Source organism: Emydura macquarii, unplaced genomic scaffold (genome assembly GCF_026122565.2).
Source record: "Emydura macquarii macquarii isolate MOO-44397 ecotype Brisbane River unplaced genomic scaffold, CSIRO-AGI_Emac_v2 contig_3530, whole genome shotgun sequence".
NCBI classification, from domain to species: Eukaryota; Metazoa; Chordata; order Testudines; family Chelidae; genus Emydura; species Emydura macquarii.
In genome coordinates this window covers 1,954,348-1,976,027 of record NW_027133667.1, presented here as the reverse complement: position 1 = coordinate 1,976,027, position 21,680 = coordinate 1,954,348, and the positions used below count along the sequence as shown (strand labels likewise).

At 37.4% G+C, this 21,680-nt stretch overlaps 1 protein-coding gene across 2 annotated transcripts in view; it reads right to left on the bottom strand.

The window, feature by feature from the left end:
* Positions 1–16,701: 16,701 nt before the first annotated feature.
* Positions 16,702–21,680, bottom strand: part of IGF1 (insulin like growth factor 1) — a 71,862-nt gene continuing 66,883 nt past the window's right edge. Inside the window, exon 4 of one of the 2 annotated variants that reach the window (XM_067536178.1) lies at positions 16,702–17,183. In XM_067536178.1, the coding sequence (XP_067392279.1) occupies positions 17,124–17,183 (60 nt within the window). In that variant the 3' untranslated portion in view covers positions 16,702–17,123. Of the gene's footprint in view, positions 17,184–19,643; positions 19,728–21,680 lie in introns of those variants that run through there. The other variant, XM_067536177.1, reaches the window with a different exon arrangement.

Sequence of the window (21,680 nt, the reverse complement as noted above, 5' to 3'; positions counted from 1 at the left end):
GTTGAGATCTTTTAGAATATACATAAACGATAGTTGTGATATGGACAAAATTCAAACCTCTTGCTTCTGAAATTGTTTAGCTGGAGACAGTTGTCTGGAAGGCTAGCTTAACAGGACAATAACACTTTGACATAAGACAGGCTGCTGTGGCAAAGAAAAGTTTATAAACTTCAAGTTTAAAAAAAAACAAAAAACCCAACTCTGAGTCTGTAGGAAAAAGCTAAAATCTACAAACTTTCCACACCTGCAGGTTTTGCAGTGTGTTTGATTATTACAAAAAGTCATGTTGACTTTAGTCAACATCCCTGCTTATGTCTTCCAATCTTTACATCTTCTGCTGCACCTGCTGTTTTCCTTTAATTTAAAGATGTTTGGTCAGCAACAGTGCTGCACTTCCTGCATGACATAGTAATAATCACAAAAAAAGTACCTCAAGAATACATACTGGCTTTAGCAGACTAAAAAAGTTAATGTATCTTTGTGCAGAGTTAAATAAGATATATGGTTAGTTCTTGTCATGTAAACATTATTCCACCAATACCTTTGTTGCCAGGCAGACCGCATTTACTTTCACCTAAAAGGATACAGAAGTACAACTGTAATGCTGTTAGAGGCTATCATGCAAGTCTCTACACACAAGAGACTCCAGTGACCTACTTCTGCAAGAGGAAGAGCTGCATATACTTAATTCTACAGAAGGAGGTGCTATTGGTGCTATGGAATCAGCAATATAAATACTTAAATAAATCATGATTTTGTTAAACCGAAAGTGTATTTCTTGTAGCATCATTAATGTCGGTCTATTTAAATAATTTCTTTCTTTTTTTTTTTTTTTTTTTTACCAAAGACTTTTTTTGGACTAGTCTTTGAGAAATTCCTCAGTCTAGAGATTTGAACTTTAGCTCCATCAGAGCATTCACATGATCTATAAGATTTTTTTAAACAGCTATTGAAAGAGAGTAGTACTAATCTTTTGTCATAGGTTTCTTGCTAATGGAGGGTTGAAATATGAAAACTTGTTAATTGATCCTCTCTAAATTATGAAGAGTGTAATTAAATCTAAATGGGTCTCTCCTTTTTAATTTGTTTTTCATAGTATGAGAAAAAAGGATGTGATTACATTAAAAGGCTGCAAATTTATGATCAATTATAGTAAATACAGATACCATATTAATTTGTGGAATGTAGTCAATTTATGGAATTCACAGGGGTTTATCAGGACAAATACTGTGGTTAGATTTATGTATAAAAAATGGATAACATCTTTAACAAATAGCTATAAAGATAATGGTGATCCTCTTTTGTCCTTGTGTTAAAGGGGCATAACCTGACTCGCAAGGACTTGTTCATGCTTCTGTTATGGTCTGTATTGTACAATGAGCCAAGCCAAAATTTTCAAACTTGAATGCCTAAAGTTAGGTGCTTAAATCCATATCTGAGCACCTAAATAATTGGCTTGATTTTCAGAGGTGCTTGTAGGTTAGCCCAAAATTACTCGAGTGGCTGTTGAAGTGTGACCCCCTGAATACTCCAGAACATAGCCAGTGGTTTAAAAGCCACTATTGAACCTAGAGACTATAAACAAGCAAGCAATTGTTGGTGACAAATTCAGCCCTGGTGTAAGCAGGTCCAATTCCATCAACTTCAAAGGCCTTTCACCTACTTAGGTCTGGCTAAATATGGCCTTTGTCTCCTCCAGTTCAGTGAATAGTTTTGAATGCCAAGATGAAGTGATTTAGTTTAGCCTCCTATCTGTATAGAAAACAAAAAATAAAATAACCAAATCAAAGTGTAGTTGGCAGCAGTGACTGTCAAGTTAATCAGGCTCTTGATGCTTTTGTCTTCTGTGCTCTCATGTGTTCTTCAGATAATCTGGTATTTTAGGATTTAGCAAATCCAGAAACCGAGTGCGTTTAAAAATCCAAACCAAGGCAAATTCTAATGAAGTGTAGGTCAATTTAGTGTTTGTAAGTAGTGTGAGATGCATTCCTCCTGTCCTAGTCAGATAACATGATAATTTAAATTTTAAATTAAATGCATAAAGAGGACTGAGGGGGGAATCTGATAACACTCTTCAAATATGTTAAGGGTGGTTATAAAGAGGACTGTGATCAATTGCTCTCCATGTTCACTAAAGGTAGGACAAGAAGTAATGAGCTGAATCTGCTGCAAGGGAGATTTTGGTAAAATGTTAGGAAAAACTTTAAGTATAAGGGTGCTTAAGCTCTGGAATAGGCTTCCAAGAGACATTTCGGAATCCCCATTATTGGACGTTGTTTTTAAAAACAAGTTGGACTAACACTGTCAGGGGTGGTTTAGGTTTACTCAGTCTGCCACAGCACAGTGGGCTGGACTTGATGACTTCTCAGGGTCCTTTCCAGCTCTACATTTCTGTGATTCTATTATTCCTTTAAACTAGGAAAATGGGTGACATAATTTCTTATTAATCTATTTGACCTTCTAGAACTCTTGGAATCAAAATGAGAGGAATGTTTTTCTTCAATCGATAATGAGAGGCTTAAGCAGTTTTACTGCTTTCTCCCTGACACAATTGTATAAACAGACACATTTTTGCCAAGTCTTTAAGATGATCAAAATCTTGGTCCTTTTTTGAGTAAAGTGCACAACAAATAAATTGGCACACAAATTTACTGTATCATCTTTTCCATATTCAAAAACTGTCTGAGACTCATTTGATTAAGCTTAAAAATAACTCTGTGAATGTCATTAGACGTGCTGATGAATATTCAATGTCTACTTGCCTGCATTTGTATTCTGGTAAGGAATTATTAAATTGCTTGTTAGTCTTTCCTCTTGTAAGAACTTGACTGTACTTGCCAGAGCCTGAAGGAATTATTTTCATATTGAGAGTTTTATAGTGTTTAAATTTTCCACTTTCCATTGAAAAAGGAAACAGCTGGTAAATTAGTGAACACTTGTTACAATTTATCTGGCTACTGTAATCCTCTCTTGCTTCCTTGCTGAATAGAATTTAAATAATACAAACTCTTTTGGTGACGCCATGTAGTGGTTAGGAAAAGGTGGGGGAGCAAGGGAGAGGAGGGAAGCAGTGTTTCTACAGAGATTAATTGGTTATCTTCATCCTTGACTTTGGTTTTCTTACCCATCAGTTCTTTGCTTCTGCCTTTCTGTCTGATGTTGGTTTTTGTACTGCAGCACAACTAACTGAGCAAGTGCAAAGTCCCTTACAACTGTGCTGACTGCTACTAAGTCAGCATCACATGGCTACTTGAGTTATGCAAAATGTCTTATTTTCTTCTAGGCTGGATACTAATCTCTCAAGAGAATAATTGACAGGTCCAGAAGCCCCATGCTACCTCATTTTGAGTTTGAATTCCCATAAGGAACTCTTCAGGCAACCAGCAAGGGCACATTTCACAGGAATTGGACTTAAAAGAACAATTAGTAGTAGTATGTATAAAATCTAAGTTGTAATGCAGAGAACTGCATGTAACTGTACATAACATTTCTAGAGAGCTAAAAAAGGACATTTTTCAGAATGCCCATCACCGCAGTATCTAGGCACCACGGGATATTTTCAGGAAGACTTCTAAGCTTTTTAGCGAAGTGTAATACTAGCTTAGTATTGTGCACCTTCTGAACTTGCAAGGTGATGGACTCTAAATTTGGAAAAGACTGTTAGATCTAATATCTATGATATGATAGATCTATTTATGATCCTAGTTTGTTCATAATGTCATAAACTTTTCCCCTAATATGTCCATAGTGTCAATTGTTTTCTCCATCTACATTCATGATACGTGCAAAGCCACTGAGAAGTAAATTATTTCATTTTTTCAAATGAACATAATGGGCCAGTTTTTTTCTCTACTGTAACTCCATTAAGTCAAGGACTGGCCTGGTGTATTTTATTTAACATAGCTATTGTTGAAACTCCTCTTACTGGCTAAGGACAATGAGACCGTGGAACATTATACTATACTATATTAATTCTAAATCAACTATGAGAACCAATCAAGGCAAGCTTAGCTAAATGTGTTAAGCAGATAAACAAAAATCCTTCCATGATGAATAGACATGGACTAAATGATCCAGGATTATGATAATTGATTATTCTATAATGTTTGATAACTGGAAGCATGTTTAACAAAAATACCTTTTTAATACCGTGCTCACTCCTTTTCCATTTCAATGAGGCTACTCTTAATGAATGAAAATGCGATTATAAGGAAAAAAAGTCCAAGTTACTTAATTCATATAGCCACCGCATTCCAAAGGCCATAGAGGGCAATGGGAATTCTTTCCATTGATTCAAATGACCTGTGGATCAGGCCCATACTGTGCTAGATGATCTTTCATTTGTTCTTTAATCCTAGAAAGACTACATGAAATGTGTGTAATTAGGTCATCTGTCTAGTACTAAGATCAAGGAACTGGGAGTTGGAAGTCCTGGGTACTGTTCCCAGCTCTACCACTGACTTGCTGTGTAGTTTTGAGCAAGTTACTTAAAACTCCTGTGTCTCAGCTTCCCAGTTTTTAAAAGGGGATAATACTGTCTCACTATCTGGAGTGGCTCACAATTGTTAGTGCCTTGCTTAGGGCAGATTGTCAGAAACAGGGCAGATACCCCAAGCTGGTAGTGTGTTCTATAATTTGATTTCACCAAGCCAGTAACAAATCTGAATTCCTGGGCCATTATAACAGTCTTACAATGGAGTCACAGACAATCCCCTTATATTCTCCAGCCTATCTTGCCATCCAGACAAACTGAGCTTTGTGTTAATGGTCATGGTCAATTAAACCAAAAATCACACCACATCAGGTTGCTCCCAGGCCCAGTCACTTATCTCAGATCAATTGATACTCCAGACCTTACACCAAAGACCAACTGGCAGCCAATTCTATAGAAAACTAATGAAAAGATTTATTAGCTAAGAAAAAAGAATGAGTTATTGAGAGGATAAAGCAGGTAAAATATATGTACAGGTGAATCGCAGTTTGTAATTCTAAATAAACTGCCAGTTTCCCAAAAGTCTTTTCAGGGTACCCAGATTATCTCTGGAGATCTCCACTTTGCATCTGGTACTCTTTCCTGAAAGAGTCCAAATAGTTCAGCACTGAAGGATATTTCATGGAATCCATATTTATAACTTCTTCTGACCGAACACAAGCTGACAGTGTCTCTACCCACATGGACTTTTTTTTGATGATGATGGGTGAGGAATGCACTTTGAGTCTCTGACCTCCAATTGTCATACACAATGGCCATTTGCTTTGAAATTAGCACTTTTTCTGATAAAGGCCTTCATTAGCATTCCACAAGGTGTCTTTGATGGGTTATTAACATACAGGAGTATACACAATGTAAATGTTTGCAGCTGCATCGTAACAGGATATAGATAATAGAAAACAATGTGATCAATGTCCTATTAATTTTATGAAGTCTAAACACCAAATACACTCACCTACTTTCAATAATCACTTCGATCTATACTAGTATACAAGTGAATTGTCCTGAATACACTCTGGCATGACCTGGTCTGCCAGCGTTGCAAATATAATTTATCAAATTTCTGCGAAACATACTGAGAGGTTCTATTTAAATACAAAGAGTTATTTATTATTAATCTCATTACATGATCCTTTATTTTAGTCATGGTAGCATCTTGTGTGTATGTTGTCAGGTGATCAGATTATACATTACAATCACATCGTATATAGTACTGAAGTATGTGAATTTATGCAGCTACCTCCTTGTGCACTGAGATGAAGTTATGTTTTAAGGATTAATATTTTTAAGTCATACTTTACACCATTAAGTCTCAAGGAAAATGGATATAATTTATTCTAAGTACTTGAAGCCAGTTATCCTCACTATTTATACTCCTTGTTACCAAGGTCGTAAAACATCTTAACTTCTGCTGCTTGTGTGATGTAGGTCTTTAATAAATCATGATCTGTGTTTCTGATTTGCTATAATAGCATCAGGGCTGTAGGTAGCACATCACTTTTGTAATATGCTCAGGCGTTATCAACTTTAGGGTATATTTTTAAACTGGGAATTTAGACTGAGTCACTTGTTATATAGTTACTGTTGTGTAACAGTTTTTATTATACACTCCTGCACTGTTCAGTTTCCTGAAACATTAACTTCTGAAGCTGAAATTTCCCAGGCTTGGTCTTGACCCAAAGGTAAATTTTATTTGAAAATTGAAGTCACAACCATTTTTCTGTGTGAGGAGAATAGAGAAGGGAGAGAACCCACTATAATTTTTTTAACCATTTAGTTTTTTTTCTACAGCCAAAAAAAGCTAGAAAGAGAAAATTTGATCTGGAATAGTCATCACTCCGAAGAGGTGCCTTTAATTGTTCCACTGAAATGTTGTTGTTGACTTGAGAGTTATGAGCCTTTGGCCATTGCATTTTGCACATGCAGTAAAGCTTTTGAGCATTATTTTCATTAAGCTGATAAAGTATGTGTCTAAGTATATCTGCATTGCATATGCTTGTGTAACTGACTTAACTGTTCATGTAAACTCTAGTTTCCTAATTACTCCCAGTGATCAGGCCCTATTATCAAATGTTTCAGAGAAATGCAGGATCAGGTAAAAGGGATGAACTTTCTCCTTAGTGTACTGTAGGGGAATGAGCGCAGGACTGGGAATTGTGAAAGTCTGTTTTTGTTCCCACCACTTCCTTTTACTGGTCTTCATTCTCTGCACTTTGCTTAGTGAAGACTCATACCACTTTCCTAGCAGAAAAATCTCACTCGCGATTTGCAGCTGGGTAACTGAGGCACAAATAAATATCTTGCCCAAAGTCAGAGGGGAAGTTTGTGGTAGAACAAGGAACAGACCCCAGATCTCTGAGGTGCTAAACACAGAGCTCTGCTGCTAGGGACCAAACTGCTTCTCAGAAAAAATGCCTCAAATCTTTGTTAAACTGCTCGAAATCAGGCTATTCATGCCTTCTTGCCCACTCTTGTCTTGGAAAGATACAGCTGCATTTAAATAAATGTTTGTTTATTTTATTATCTGCCTCTAGAAAAGTTGGAGAAGTAGGGAGCACTGCATGGAGAAGAGCAAGCTTCCCCCCTGTGTTCTAGATCTGTTGTCATGCACAAAGCCCGGCGAGCATGGAGGATTCTCTGGATATATCATTAAAAGAGAGGGTCGGGGGAGAGGGACAATGTTCAGCACGGATACCTTCTATACAGAGAAAAAACTTGAACAAGAAAGTGTGGGAAAGAGAAGGTGCTCAAAGTCGCAATGAGAAGTTAGGCTGGGTCAGAAGGGATGTTTTAGTGGTCTAAACAGCAGATATGTAATATTTCACCCTTTTTTGGAGCCATAGATTGTAAGGTCTTTGGTGCTTCGACCATGTCTTTTTATTTGTACTGTAAAGCACTCAAAACACTTTTGGGTGTTATAAAAATAAGAACTACTAATTCCATGCATTGGTTGGCTGTTGTTTTCCCCAGAGCTTGCCATGGTTTCGTAGTGCTGTATGTATACGTGTAAAGTGCTGGGATGAAAGGTGTTATATAAATGTAATCTATACATTTGTGTGTACTCTCCTCACTGGGACACAGTACATTAGAATAGCTGTGATTATTAGGTCATCTCTCAGGAAGCTAACTTTGTCTAATGATAATGCATGGTAATGGCAATTGCTTAATCAAGGCAGTATTAGCTGACAAAGCACTCTAATTCAAGGGGATCCAGCTGTGGAATGAAAATCTAGAGGTGACTCTTGAATCCAGAGTCTGACCATCCCTAGGAAATGCTACAAAACCCTCTTCTTTGAAAAAGCCTTTACTCAACAGCAAGAATGACACTCCCACCATTGACACCACAGACAGCCTCCTTTAAAAAAAAACAACCTGAAACAAACAAACAAAACCCAAGAAGAGGTTTTTACCCTGAAAGGGGAGAAGAGCCAAAAATTCAATGAAGTCCAATAGGGACCTTGCTATTGTTGTTTTATGTGCTCAGATACTATGGCGATGGGTCGTAGCTTAAAACCCTCAGATTAGACAAGATAATATAGAGGGTTTTCTAGACATAAATGGATATTTTATTATTAAATGTTACAGAAAAAGGTGTGGAAATGGGACAGAGACCAGAGAAGAAAATACCAGTATCATGAGCATATGCAATTAGTTTATTAAACCAGAAATATATAAGTTGAGGGAGAAGTCTGATAATTTTAAAGTTAGAGACTTGGCTAAAGAAAGAGAGTGACTTCAGTGGGACTGCTCATGTACTTAAAATTTGGCATGTGTTTAAGTATCTTGCTGAATCAGGACCAGGGCCTTATCAAAGCCTGATTAAAGTCAGGATTAAAGATGGAAAGACTGCTCTAGGAATTATTTTGGAGCAGTTCTATGGCCTGTGTGTACTAGATGATCAGACTAGATGAACACAGTGGGCCATTCTGGTCTTGGAATCTGAATTTACTTGTATTGATCTTGAAACTGTCCCTAAGGGCCTGAACCTGTGAGATGCTGTGCTCCTTTGACTCAAACTGATGTCCATGGGTATTGAGAGTGGTTAGTACTATGCGGGACAGACCCTTAAGTTACCATGCTGTAATGTTAACAGATAGGCTGGAGGTAACCTAGCAGGAGGAATAAGTGAATGTATGCCCGGACAAAATCAGAGCTACCATATGGGGAAAAAATCTCCTGACACAGGGCAGATGGCTTGTTGGGGCTGCCAATTTGCATAAGGAGGACAGAATGAGTATTGAAAAAAGCATGAAAGGGGACACCTTGCCTGTCTTGTAGGGTGGGGACATGTTCCCAGAGTGGGAAGGGGTGTCATCTCCTCTCATTGAACTAGCTGTACAACCAGCCTTTGTTAAAGACAAGGACACAGACCTTCTTCTTCGAGTGATTGCTCATGTCCATTCCACTATAGGTGAGTGCACACCACTGTGCATGGTTCCCGGAACTTTTTTCCCCTTAGCAGACCCTGTAGGGCTGGCTCTGGTGCCCCCTGGAGTCCCGCGTGCATGCCGCAGTATATGAGCCACTGCCATCCCTACGCCCCCTCAGTTCCTTCTTTCCGCCCATGACGGTTTCTGGAACTAGCCTTGCTCTCTGCAAGTACTATTCCCCTTGTTTGAACTCTTTGTTGTTTGAAGTACTTTAGTTAGTTTTAAATAGTTGTTAAGTAGTGTTAAGAGTAGGAAAGATAAATGTAAGATCTGCAGGGCTTTTAAACCGCGGACTCAGAAGGACCGAGAGATCCGGTTAAAAGCTCTGCTTATGGAGGCAGTGCTCTGCCCGGCGTCTGAGCCATCCCGCTCCACCTCGGCACTGAGCGTCACTTCTTGTCACCTCCTACTTTCTTGTTATCCTTTTGCTCTCTTATCCAGCTTACATAAATGCTTTTTGACCTAGTATCTCCTCGAGGAGCAACTGATTGTGAATTGACTCTCCCCATTTGTATCTCAATACCGATTTTGAAGTTAGGGCAATGGGCTGAATTAAGATTGCTTCCCTTTAGGCCAGTATCTGGACCTGGCTTATCCGGAAAAACGTTTTCATTAAAAAAGTACTATAGGTGGTTAAATTACCTGCATCCCAAATGTTGGGCTCTTGAAGAAAAGAGTTTGCCACTACACCTGTGATCTAACTCTGCTATTAGTAACTTGGCAGTATTTTATAAATCTTTGGTCTGGGTTTTTTTTACCGTGTTAACATGGCTTGTTATACAATACATTTTTTTGACAATTGTGCTTGTAAGAACTGAAACATGTTGCAAAATATTTAATGCATTAACCTTACACTTGTGGTAATCTTAGTTTCTCAACTCAAATTATGAGCAAGTTGTGGTTCACATCACAAAAACCATACAGCTGGTGTTGTCTCTAGCATCTGCATAATGTGGTCAGAGTTAAGGGATGAGTGTATATTTACTATCCCTGGATCAATATTGTTTAAACAGCAATTGCCATACATTGTCTAAGTATTATGTTAATATGGTAGTCTTTAAAATTGTTTTTGTTCTATGAAAATTTGTGTAGAAATGTAAGTAGGTGTAAAGGAATGATATTACCTTAGGGACAGTGTGGGTAAGTGCCTTCAAAATGACTGTAAAACAAGTCAGCTAAAGGTAGCAAGGCCTTCTGCCAGTGACCATCAAGATAATCTCCCTTAATTAAACTATAACTTTGCACTAAAACCTGATCTTCTACAGTGTTGGTGGATGTGCTTGTTTTGCTGTAGACTAACAAACTGGAATGCGTATGTATGGAATGTGTAGTTTAGACAAGAGTTTAAACTACTTTTCTTTCCAGAACAATCATATACCATGTGTGTGTGAGAGGAAGGATATTCAACACACAGTTGTTATTAACCATTATCCTTTATTAGACCTCACAGAGGTGTAAACTATACATACAAATACATTAGAAAGATAACCTCTTACAGTAATGCTTCACATTTTGGACCTGATACCAAGAGGGTTGCAAACATTTCAGTACATTCTACAAATCAAAGGGTGCATTAGCTTTTATGTATACAGAATGACAGAGCCCTTTACTGAAATCAAAGTAGATAAACGTGAAAATCAGTCAGCTAGCTCTTTCAACCTTTGGACTTACCATAAATGCATATAAAAGCCTTTAGAAGCATGGATACACTATCATTTATGGAACGTTCACTGATTTAGACAGTTTGTAGAGAGAGGGGAAGAAAATGGCTAAAATGGCATTACATGAACTGCAAACTAGCAAGAATTCTTGATTAGCTTTTATATTTGTACGTGTTAAGAGCTCCTTTCCTTGGACATGATGTTTGTTATTAGAAAGCCTATCAGTGCTAAATGGGGAGTATAGTGCAACAAATGACATTGTTGAGGTATTGGGGGGGGGGGAGGGTTCTGCAACACAATGATGTTACATACACAGTATGAAATATTACTTGTCATCAAGTAGTGACATTGCATTATATGTAAGCACAGGTTAATAAAAAAGAATGAATCCAGTTAGAGGTTTAGTAGGAAGTTTATGTGGTTGAAAGTGAACATATAACACTTATCATTGTTTGGTTATAATGATTTGTACTGTTAAAACTAGCATTTTTCAGTAGTGATAATCAGAAATTCAAGTGTCCACATTCATGCCTGCATCACGTAAACCCAGGCTGTAGTCTGGATATCAATTAAAGTCTAACAATGAATAAAGACAGGTCAGTTAATATTGCTCCACAGAAAAAGTGACCTCCTTAGAACTAAGTGCTATTAATCTCAGCATTTAGCACTTCTGGGTGGCCTTACAGACAGCGAGGGAGAGAGAGGAAGAGTGCATATGATTTGAATAGCAATGGCAAGATGGCTAGTGATGCTGCTTTCATATTTTAACTTTGTTTCGTAAAATCGCGAGGCTTTTTGCTAAGTGTGTTTAATGTACAACGCCAAAGGCTGCTAGGATTATGTAAAGCAGAAACATTGCATTCTGATAAAAGCAACATAGTGTATTTGATCACTAATGAATCCTGGGTCAGGGAAAGCACGTTCAAAATGCTATGACGTAACTCTTGTTTGATTACGTTGAGTTTAATCAGATCATCACTGTGATTCATGATAAATGCATCGCAATCATTTCTTGGATCTTTTGCTGCACCCCTATGTATTTCAATTGTACAAGTTCTTCAGGAACAGTCAGAAATCAAAGCATACATTGTTTTCATTCATTAAGAGCTATTAAATAGCCTGCATATATCTATTTTATGCAAGCTCCTCATTTAGTGGAAATAATGCTGAATTACAACATCATTCATGTGGAATGCTTATATCTATGTTATTCTGAAGGACTAATTTATTACAATAAAGTAGCAAATCATTAAGGATAAAATTCACTCCTGTATACTCAACCAACATAAAGTTTACGTGCCTCTTAAATGCACAAAAAAATTCTTAAGTGACGTATGGGCTCCTATGTTGGGCCTTTGCACGAGGTGGAATTTTATCCTCCATAGCAAAGTGCTATTAATAAATTAAAGGTAATGGAACACTTACTTACATTTTAAAACTCATAAGAATGTCCCATTATCTGATATAAATTTGATACAACAAATCAGCTCTAATTATAGTTTTCTGGATACACCTTTTCTTTAATTCAAGAGTAAATTAAGCATTATATTAAAGTGTTACCAAGATAGAAATTCTTTTACTTCTGCATTTGTTGTGTTCTAATTGGTGGGAATAAGTTTGTATTATTGAATTAGAATAAAAGATGCTGAGTTTTATCGTATTTTATCAATTATTCTTAACCAAAGCAAAGTGTAAAACCACATGAATCTCTTTCTTAACTGGATTTATGCTGTGTATTTTTTAGCAAAAGCTTTCAGTCAAAAACTATATAGAAGTTTTACATAGATGCGGATTTTTACAAGTATGTTTCGTGTATGCTTCTGGGAAAGAGTGGTTAGCAGCAGAAATATATTAGTGATCATCATGAAATGTATGAGCCAAATTGGCAAACAACATAAGATTAAAGAATAGACATATATTAGAAATTGGTAAATTAAAAGTAGAGATACATCAATCTATATTTTACCTATTATAAAATTATTGTACATCAAAGCAGTTTGGTCAGAAGAAAAATTAAGTTCTATCCAATTTTTGAATATTTGTCCAGGTGACTGGAAGGGCTGAAGTCTTAGAGAAGTATAAAGTCCATTTATAAAGCTCATTTAGTTGACTCAGGCATAATTCAGAAGACAATAAATGAGTGAGATCCAAACTCTCCCCAGTTCATAACACTCATTTGTTCCCGTGTCAAGAAGGAGACTTACATTTAACAATTTTTGTAAAAAAGCCTTGTAAAGAAGGATGAAATGAAAGAAAACACTTTGGCCAAAATTTTCAAAACTGGGTTCCTAAAGTTAGGTTCTTAAATACTTAGACACCAAAATAGGTTTGCCTGATTTTTCAATGGGGTGTGCTGGGTTCACAACACTTTTGCAAATCTGGCCATCTAATTACATGACTAAATATGGATGTATGATCTATCTTTAGCCACTCATATTTTAAAATCTTGTCCTCAAATTATTATATAACTTTGAAGAAATTCACGAAAAAAATGTGTAAGAAGCAAAGAAGAAAAATGTAATGTGTTGTAGGTTAAATTTCACTGCTGATCTTTATTTATTTATTTTTAAAAGCACAATATACACCCTTTATGCAACCGGTATGAGACTTCCTAATGTAATGTAAGCATCAGGGAGGTCCTTCTTTTTGTCTCTGTTAGACTGTTATCTATACTGTACAATATGTAATCAAGTTTCAGATATTATCATAACCTCCTTCATGTAAAAATCAAACAGAAGAGATGTGTATATATCAGATATTGTGTTGGACAATGATAGTCCTGTAAAATATTACAATGCTGTGACAAGCAAAATGTGTAGTGTAGGATTAAAATGAACAAAAAATTGCATTATGATTTTTTTCTCTTTCAAGACAGAACTTTGATCCATTTGCTTTATTTTGTGATATTTCCACAGGTAAAATGGATAATTTGTGAGGAACTTTGCCAAGGCAGATTTAGACTTTTTGTCAATTTGGGGGGGCGGGAGAGGAATCTCCTTTTAAAAAACAAAGACAAACAGTGATGCAAAGGCATTTTAACTAGATTTGTCATTTGAAAAAACAACAGTGGAAAAGTCTGTTTGAATGAAACTTTGGCTTCTGGAAGACTTATTTGAATTGAAGAAGTGTTCTTGCATAACCAGCGGTATACTTTGAGTCCCTAATAAATTATCACAATTCATTTTCAGACTAAAAATAACTTTAAAACAATTTTAAATAGACGGATTATAACTTCATCAGAACATAAGTATTCTAGCCTATAGGTTCAAAGAATCTCTATTTGGGTTTAACTTACTAACTCTTATTCAAAAAATAATAAAACAAGGAACTGTCATTTTTTTGCACATTAAGATGTCCATAGTGACCATATAAAGTTAAAAATAATTCACAGACTATTAGCCATATCTTTCAACTCTTTCTCTCAATTCAGAATTGCTCAGTATCAGAAGATAACCTGTTTTCATTGGCAATGGTTTTTTCTTCATTTTCCCACCATGCTCAGAGGCATTGCTTTCTGTAAAAGCAAAAACCTTATTGAATTACTTGGGGCTAGTAGTGGAAGATGAGTGGGAGGAGGTGGTTAGGCAGGAGAAATGGGGAGTGTTAATCATTCCCCTGAATTAGAACCTGGACCATATCATGCCATTAACTGTGAGCAGCACTGACCATTGATTTAAATGATATGGGACCTTCCATTGACTTCAGTAGGCTTTGGATCATACTCATGGTCTCCTGACTTTAAATGCTTTCCTTCATCAGTAATACCCATTTGGAATAAAATGTTGATTAATTGTATTGTGTTGGAAAGCCTGTGAATTTCTGTTGCCTTATGACTATTACCCCGGTCCAATTCCAATAATTAAGCAGATTTCTTCACGACTTCTTAGTGATTAAAAAAATTGAAAAGTTATGGCTAGACATATTTCTATTTCAATAAGCTTATCTATATAATTGTCATTTTTATACTTTTAAAAAAATATTTATATGCTTTCTTTTATATTTTAGTCAAGTACTTTCTTAAACAAAACAATAGCACCACTTTGGCATTGTTGGCCAAATCAGTAAAAGGTAAAGCAAATTGCTACATATTCTTTTCTGAACTTGATTTATAATGCACTGCTTGCATGTCGGAACTGAGGACCATTGAGCCATTGTGCTCGGTATAGCAGAGACTTCATGCATAGATTCATGCATGCCAACCATCAACAGAAGGGGCAATCTGAAAATGTCTACTGCTTATGGATGAAAATGACTCCGGTGCAAAGGCCCATAGAAGGCCTGTGCACCACTTAAACCTTACAGACACACATAGGCTTCATGTTCTCTAGGGCAGAGACTGTCTTTTTTATTACATTTGTGAGTTAGCATTGTATAGTATGGCCTTGTTCTCTGATCAGGGTTCCTATTCATGCCATAATGCAAATAATAATAATAATAATAATTAATAAGCCTTCAACAGGCCCACCTCGCAGGTGTGAATTTCACTCAATAAGTGCAATTTTACAGCTGTGCAAATAATTCATTTCTGCTATCCTTTCAAAACTGTTAATGGTTAGTGCTAATTACGATTGAATTTGGGCTCAAATCTTGCTATCATTGAAATAAATAGCAAAAACCATATTGACGTTAGTAGGTGAAAGACTCAGCCCTTTTTGCACTCCTTGATAATTAACAGTGAGGTTTGACTCTCTCCTTTCTTGTAAACATCAGTGAAATTCTATTGAAAGTCTTATTTTATATCCAATTCTAGAATGTCAGGATATTTACCAAAATTTAGTCATTTAATTTTAGCGTTTTAAAATGTACTAAGGGATGGAGCGTGCAGCGCTGTCCAGATGCAGGGAGTGGAACTATGCTGCACACCTTGAGGGGGTGTAGCATTGTGTGTGCTCACCCCCATATTAGGTCTTTTTGGTGCTGCCTCTGCAACAGTATTGGTTCCACATCACCCTTTATTACAGGGCTGTTCTACCCCTGGCTGAATTTACCAAAATGGAGCTGAGGAAACAGTAACTTGAGATGGAATCAGTGTGTCACATATCAAGGTCCTGTGAAATGGCAGGGATTAGAAACATATAATCTTATTCCTCCATCGCCAAGGTATCTGAGTGTGTATAAGGTACAAAGCAACAGTCTGAAGAACTGCACTGTCCACCTCTCCCTGTAGATTTTCTCTTGTTGTTTGTAACTGATGATTAGATTAGCTTTTTTGATTTGCAGAGGTATGCTGTAGTATAATTAACCCTGTTTAGTCACATAGGGATGTTGGAAGAAATAAGACAGAGTATGATTAACCACCTGTTATATAAAAGCAGAATACTAATGTTTCTTAAGGATTTAGGGCCATTGAAGACAGTTGAAGTTTTTGTATTTACTTCAGTGGGTCTATGAGTATATGTCTGTGTTCAGAATTACTGTAACTGTGTTCACATGCTACTATAAACACTAGAATCCAAATCTCAAAAAGAAATCTACTGTAACTTTAGATCTTTATTTTCTTTTGAAGGTGGGAAACAATTTTGACATAAGACTCTAAAGAACTGAGTTCACTTTTTAAAAAAATGTGCTCATGTTTTTATAATCTACTTCCTTTTAATTCATCTTTGGCTTAGTTTTCTATCTTTGCTTTTACCTTTGACCGTTTGGCCAGACCCTTTCATATAATAGACTACAAAATAGCACCATTGTACTATAAAACAGAGTTTTACATACTGTTTGATATATGTGTATTATTGATATGCTAAATTTTACATACTGCATTATATTGAGGGGGAAAAAGTTATTTATACTGTTGCAAAACAATTTGTTACCTGAAAGAATCATTGAGGGTCTAAGAGCCTACATATGCTTTAACTGCTTCTAACAAACATTTGCCTCCCAAGTTGCAATTAATTGCATCTTAGCAAGATGTGGAAAATAAACCTTTGTATTAAATGCATTTAACCCCTATGCTGTCAAAATGCCACGGATGGAATTAATGGATGTTTAAAAGTTTTGTTACTTTACTGCTGCTGCTACTGGGAATATCAAACTGTGCAAATATGAAAGGGGTAGACAAACAAAGTTATCAGACACTGTAAAATAAACAGCCTGTTCTTGTAGAGAAGTGCAAAAAAAAAAAACTAAACAAAACCCCAACTCTAAGCCAAGGCTGATGAATGACTCCAGTAGCCAGGGTTCATAGGTTAATTTAGTGCAATTGGATCCATCAAAGGCCTATAAATTTGCCGGCTTTTGAGGGGCACAGGATTTTAAGAGTTTTCATGCAGGACATTTATAACAGGTTAACAATCAAACAGCATTGTACCAACCTCGGAGCATTTTTAGCACTGGGTTGATTTATTATATTCTGCACTCTAAAGACTTGATGTTGGAATGTTTACTTGCATTGTTCATTGGGAGAATGCCCATTGGTTGAGATTTCATCAAGCTTATTAAACTATAGTTTTTAAGTCTTCCAATGTTTACCAAATAATTTATTTACAGCAAACTATCCTGCAGATGGCACATTCATTCTTCATTCTTGTGGATGGCATTTTCTTACATTCTGTAGTTCCTGCTTCCTGTGTTTCCTCTACTTGTATTCTTCAAATGCACTTCCTGAAAATTAAAAAAAAAATTGTAATTAGTTTTTAATATGATATGCTTATATGAATAACTTGGATTAGGAGTCATGAACTCCTCCCTTCATATCCTGGTTCTGACAGTGACTCTGTCTGTGGCCTTGGGCAAGTCAATAATGCAATATCTGCCTTGTAGAGGTGTCGTGAGGAGTAGTAAATGTTTGCAAAACAGTCTGAAGATGTAAATACTTAGAGACTGTGCAGTGGTGCATACTCAAAGGTTTGATGGTTTCTACAACTTGTTTTCTATCCACCAATACAGAGATGAAGATGCAGATATCCTAAATCTGGGGATTATTAGAGTTCTAACACCAACACATACAGCACTGGGTCCTACAAGCCCTCTGCACCCTAAACTCCCAGTGTTCCTGCCATCAGCACTGTGATCTCTTTCATCAGAAAGAAAATTACATCTAGATATTTATCTGATTTGATTTGTAATTCTGGTTCAATACTCCTGGTACCTTTTGGACAATCTCACCAGATAAAAGTTAGCAATCAGGGCCCACACCAACGATTAACTCAATAAAATACTGACTTTTCTTTACCACATATTACTTCTTAATGTCATTAATAAATAGTTGTCTGGAACATATGGGTAGATACATTTAAATATGATCTGGATCCACTATAACTTCAGGTTACTTTTGCAGCTTCCTTTTCCAAAATGACACTCCCTACCTGTCTCCAATTTTTCCCAAATGACTTCACCTTCTATGCACAAACCCCAGATGACCCCTTTGGTTTTCATTGATTCATTGTTGTATGAGGCCACTTAATGCTGCTGGCCACATATCTTAAAGATCCAAGGATCCTGCCCTAATCCACCTTGATGAAAATACCAGTGTGATCATTGTTGCTTCAGCATGTACACTGCCTCTAAGGAAAATTTGCCAAGAGATGGGAAAAGGACAAGTTATTTTACACAATAATTTTTTCCTTAAGTCAAGTATTTCAAAAATTATCCAAGCACATTATCTATAAACTGGAAAGTAGCAGAAATGATTGTTTTTGATCTACAGCCATTCTGCACTGTAGAGGCAAATGGCTTCCAAAAGCCGTTAGTCTGATAATGAACCATGCAGTTCCCTAATGAGCAGATAAATCTTCTCCACTATTGTTGTATTTTAAATTTATTATGGCTTAGTCATCAAAGCAAAACATATATTCCGATGGGCCAAGGGTAAAATCGTATGTTTTAACACTGATATGTGGCCAAATAAGATCTTATTTATTATCCTCTCAGAGCACACAGAGTTAGGTTTGAATCTGAGAAAAGGTGGAGTTGTTCCTCTGCGGCTTTGGTCATGGCCTCAGTATTTTCATCACCGCTGCTAGACAGAAGAGGCGTTGGCGGAAGCAGCAGCAGTGCATGCTACAAAAATGGCTCAGCCCCAAGTAGTACATTTCCTACTAACATGAACAGCTGAGACCATTCAAAACTAATTGGAATGTCTGGGTAGTGTTTGGATCATCTCCCAGGGTCTCACATGTGACCTCTTCATGCAGACAATGACAGCAAGAGAATAAAAGGATGCGGGGAGCTTGGTCTTGCTCACATCTGTTGGCTCACACATGTTGGTTTTAATGTGATCATGCAGGGTTTGCTCAGCAGCGAATGACCTATCGCAATCACGTTATGCAGAGGTACACAATGTGTGCCCCCACTTTAATTGATCTCCAAAAGCTTAGGATGCTCTGTTCCAAGGTCAGTTAAAAAGGCTCCCAAGCCCCCTTGCATTTCAACATCTCACTGAATATATAAAAAACAGATGGAACCTTGTGTACAATTTAATTCAACATATTCTTGATCAGAAAGCAGCGATCGTTAAGTACAACATTGTATAAAATAAACTGGGGCCTATCATCCAGCCCAGAGTGCCATGCTTGATCATCTTTTATGTATCTTGGAACTCTTTGCCACACAAAAATGAAATTCTTAAACTGAACAAATAATACAGCAAAGTATCCCACTCATCTAAAAATGAACAAAGTGAAGCAAAATAAAGATCTCAGTATAACCCTCACCCAAAGTCCTTTGACAGTCAATGGAAGCTTTCCTAACGGTTTCAATAGGCTTTGATTTGATTACACTGACATTAAAATAATTTTTTTTTTAAATTGCTTGCTTCTTTTTCATCTGTTTGAAAAATCTGTTAGCAAATATTAAATAAAGCTACTAACTATAACCTTGCTCGGGTTCTGGTTTCTGGGATAGGCATCTCCTTGGCTGCAACAACAGAGAGAGATGAGGTCGACGGGCAATTGTAATTGACAAAGTGAAGGTGGCCATGCTTTCAATGGCAAAGTGCCAAATGCCTGCTATACCCACACGGAATCAGCAGCGAGCGCACATTTGAGTCAATCATCTCTGCACAGCTCTACTGAAGACAGTCGGGCTGCAGCAGCGTGAGAGCAGAATTTGACCTTGTCTTCGTCAGCACTGACTCCTTTCACAGAAAGACCAGCCAACAGGCGGATAATGAATATCACCAGGATCTGAAGGGTCATTAAACGGAAACTAGCAAAGGGGGCTGGGAAACATGCAGTGGTTTTCTTAAAGCTTTCAGGATGGACAGTCAAACCTAACATTGGCAATAAAAGACCTCTGTGTTTTACTGGTAATAATAATTTTTAAAAGTCCAATGTTTGTAGTTACAGCCACTAAATCTTAGCTACGAACCCTCTAGAGTCTATTTTGAAAAGCTTTTTAGCTCTGTGGGCACTGTGGTCAGTGACAAAATAACTAGACTGAAAAGTCTTTTTAAAGCAAACAGCCCAAATTCTGCTCTTACACCCACTGTCTCCCATTGACTCCAGTGATGCGGCATGAGTGCAAGAGAAAGTAGGTGTGATGGTATGCAGAACTCCTGGGGTACCACCTGGGAGCTGGGATACCACCGAGGCCTCTGTCTGACCAGCTTAGGCTCCCTCTCACTCTGTGGTGCTGGGACAGGCCACAAACCCCTGGCAGCCTTCCGCAGACAGGGACCAAGCCCATCTTAGCTCAATGAATGCTTTACACCCACTCACGAATCAACAACAGAGAAACCAGCTGGCTTCTCACCACACCATCTCCCCTTGTCATAAAGCCTGACCAGTGGAGATTATTATCTAGTCTGCTCTTCCCTCAAAGTGGAAGGAATATGCACCAGCTTTTGTTACTGAGCAGTTTGGGTAAACACTTCACACAAAAGACACTTTCTGAGATGACCAAATATATGAATTTTTTAAAGCCAGCTATGCTACTTGCACCTGGATGTTACTACATGCAGCTGAAGCAAGAACAAGGTCCTAAATGAAAGGGGAAATTAGGCCATGAGTTGTCTACTTCTCTGGCCCTTTTGCTAGAGGATGATGGGATGGTCTGGTAGTTAGTTTTTGTCTCCCCCTCCAGCCCTGATTTTTTTAAGGGAGATAAGGTTTGCCCATTAACTCCAGAACTTGCACGGAATGTGGAGTCTAAAGCAGGACTTTCTTCTTCTTGACCTTCAGGTTGGCTGTGAAACCTTGCAAGCGTCGCCACTCATGCATTCCCAGAGTACTGGACATTCCAGAATGTCCGTAACTGTGTGAGCTCGCCCCTGCCAGTGTGACCTTGCATGCATGGTCATGCTGCACAGAGAACACCATTGTGAAGAGCTCTCCACCCCCACCAGTGCGGCCTTGCATGCTGGTAGGGATAGAACAGTGTGTGCTTCAAAATGGCATCCCCCCCCAACTGCATCCGGTTTCGTCTCAGTCCTGGACAGGGGACAAACCATTTAAAAACAGGACTGTCCATATTAAAAACCAGATGAATGGCTCGCCTAAGTCTTACACGAACAACAGTGATTGTGCCTTGTAAATTTAAGTCAACTGGCCTTTCTGTGCCCAGTATGGTACCCGTGGCAGTACTATATAGGAAAAGCCATAGCCTTCCCTGCACCCTTGACTTACGTACAGGCTGTTGTGATAATCTCTCTACCACTTTTTCCTGGACAGCAATTATTTTCCTTTGAGAGTGATGGCCTGTAACTTTTCCAAATTACTGTCGAAACCCAGTTCAATTTAGGGATAAATTGACTAAGTTTTTATTGGCAGAAGAGAAAAAAAATCAGAAAATAAAAATGTATGCAGTTAACACGGGATCGACAGCCCACCATATCTAGAACTATGAACTTAAATTCCATAGGCAAGCTGAGGACAATGTTACCTTATGGCTTAAATAATGGAGAGCTGCTTCCGCAGTGTTATGCTGCAATCTTAGATGTTTTATACATGGTCTCAGAAAATCAGATTTTAACCTGAAAATCAGGTTAGTAATTAGTGTAATTCAGAGTTTGGAATAAAGGTGCTACAAATTGCAGTGTACATTGGGGTTAAAATTTCTCTTTGATAATTGTAAAAATATAGTGATTGCTTCCTTTCTTGGTATTAGGCACATTAGCATATGATTAGGTTATGTCCTCTGTAGTAATTTGTTTACTCCTTT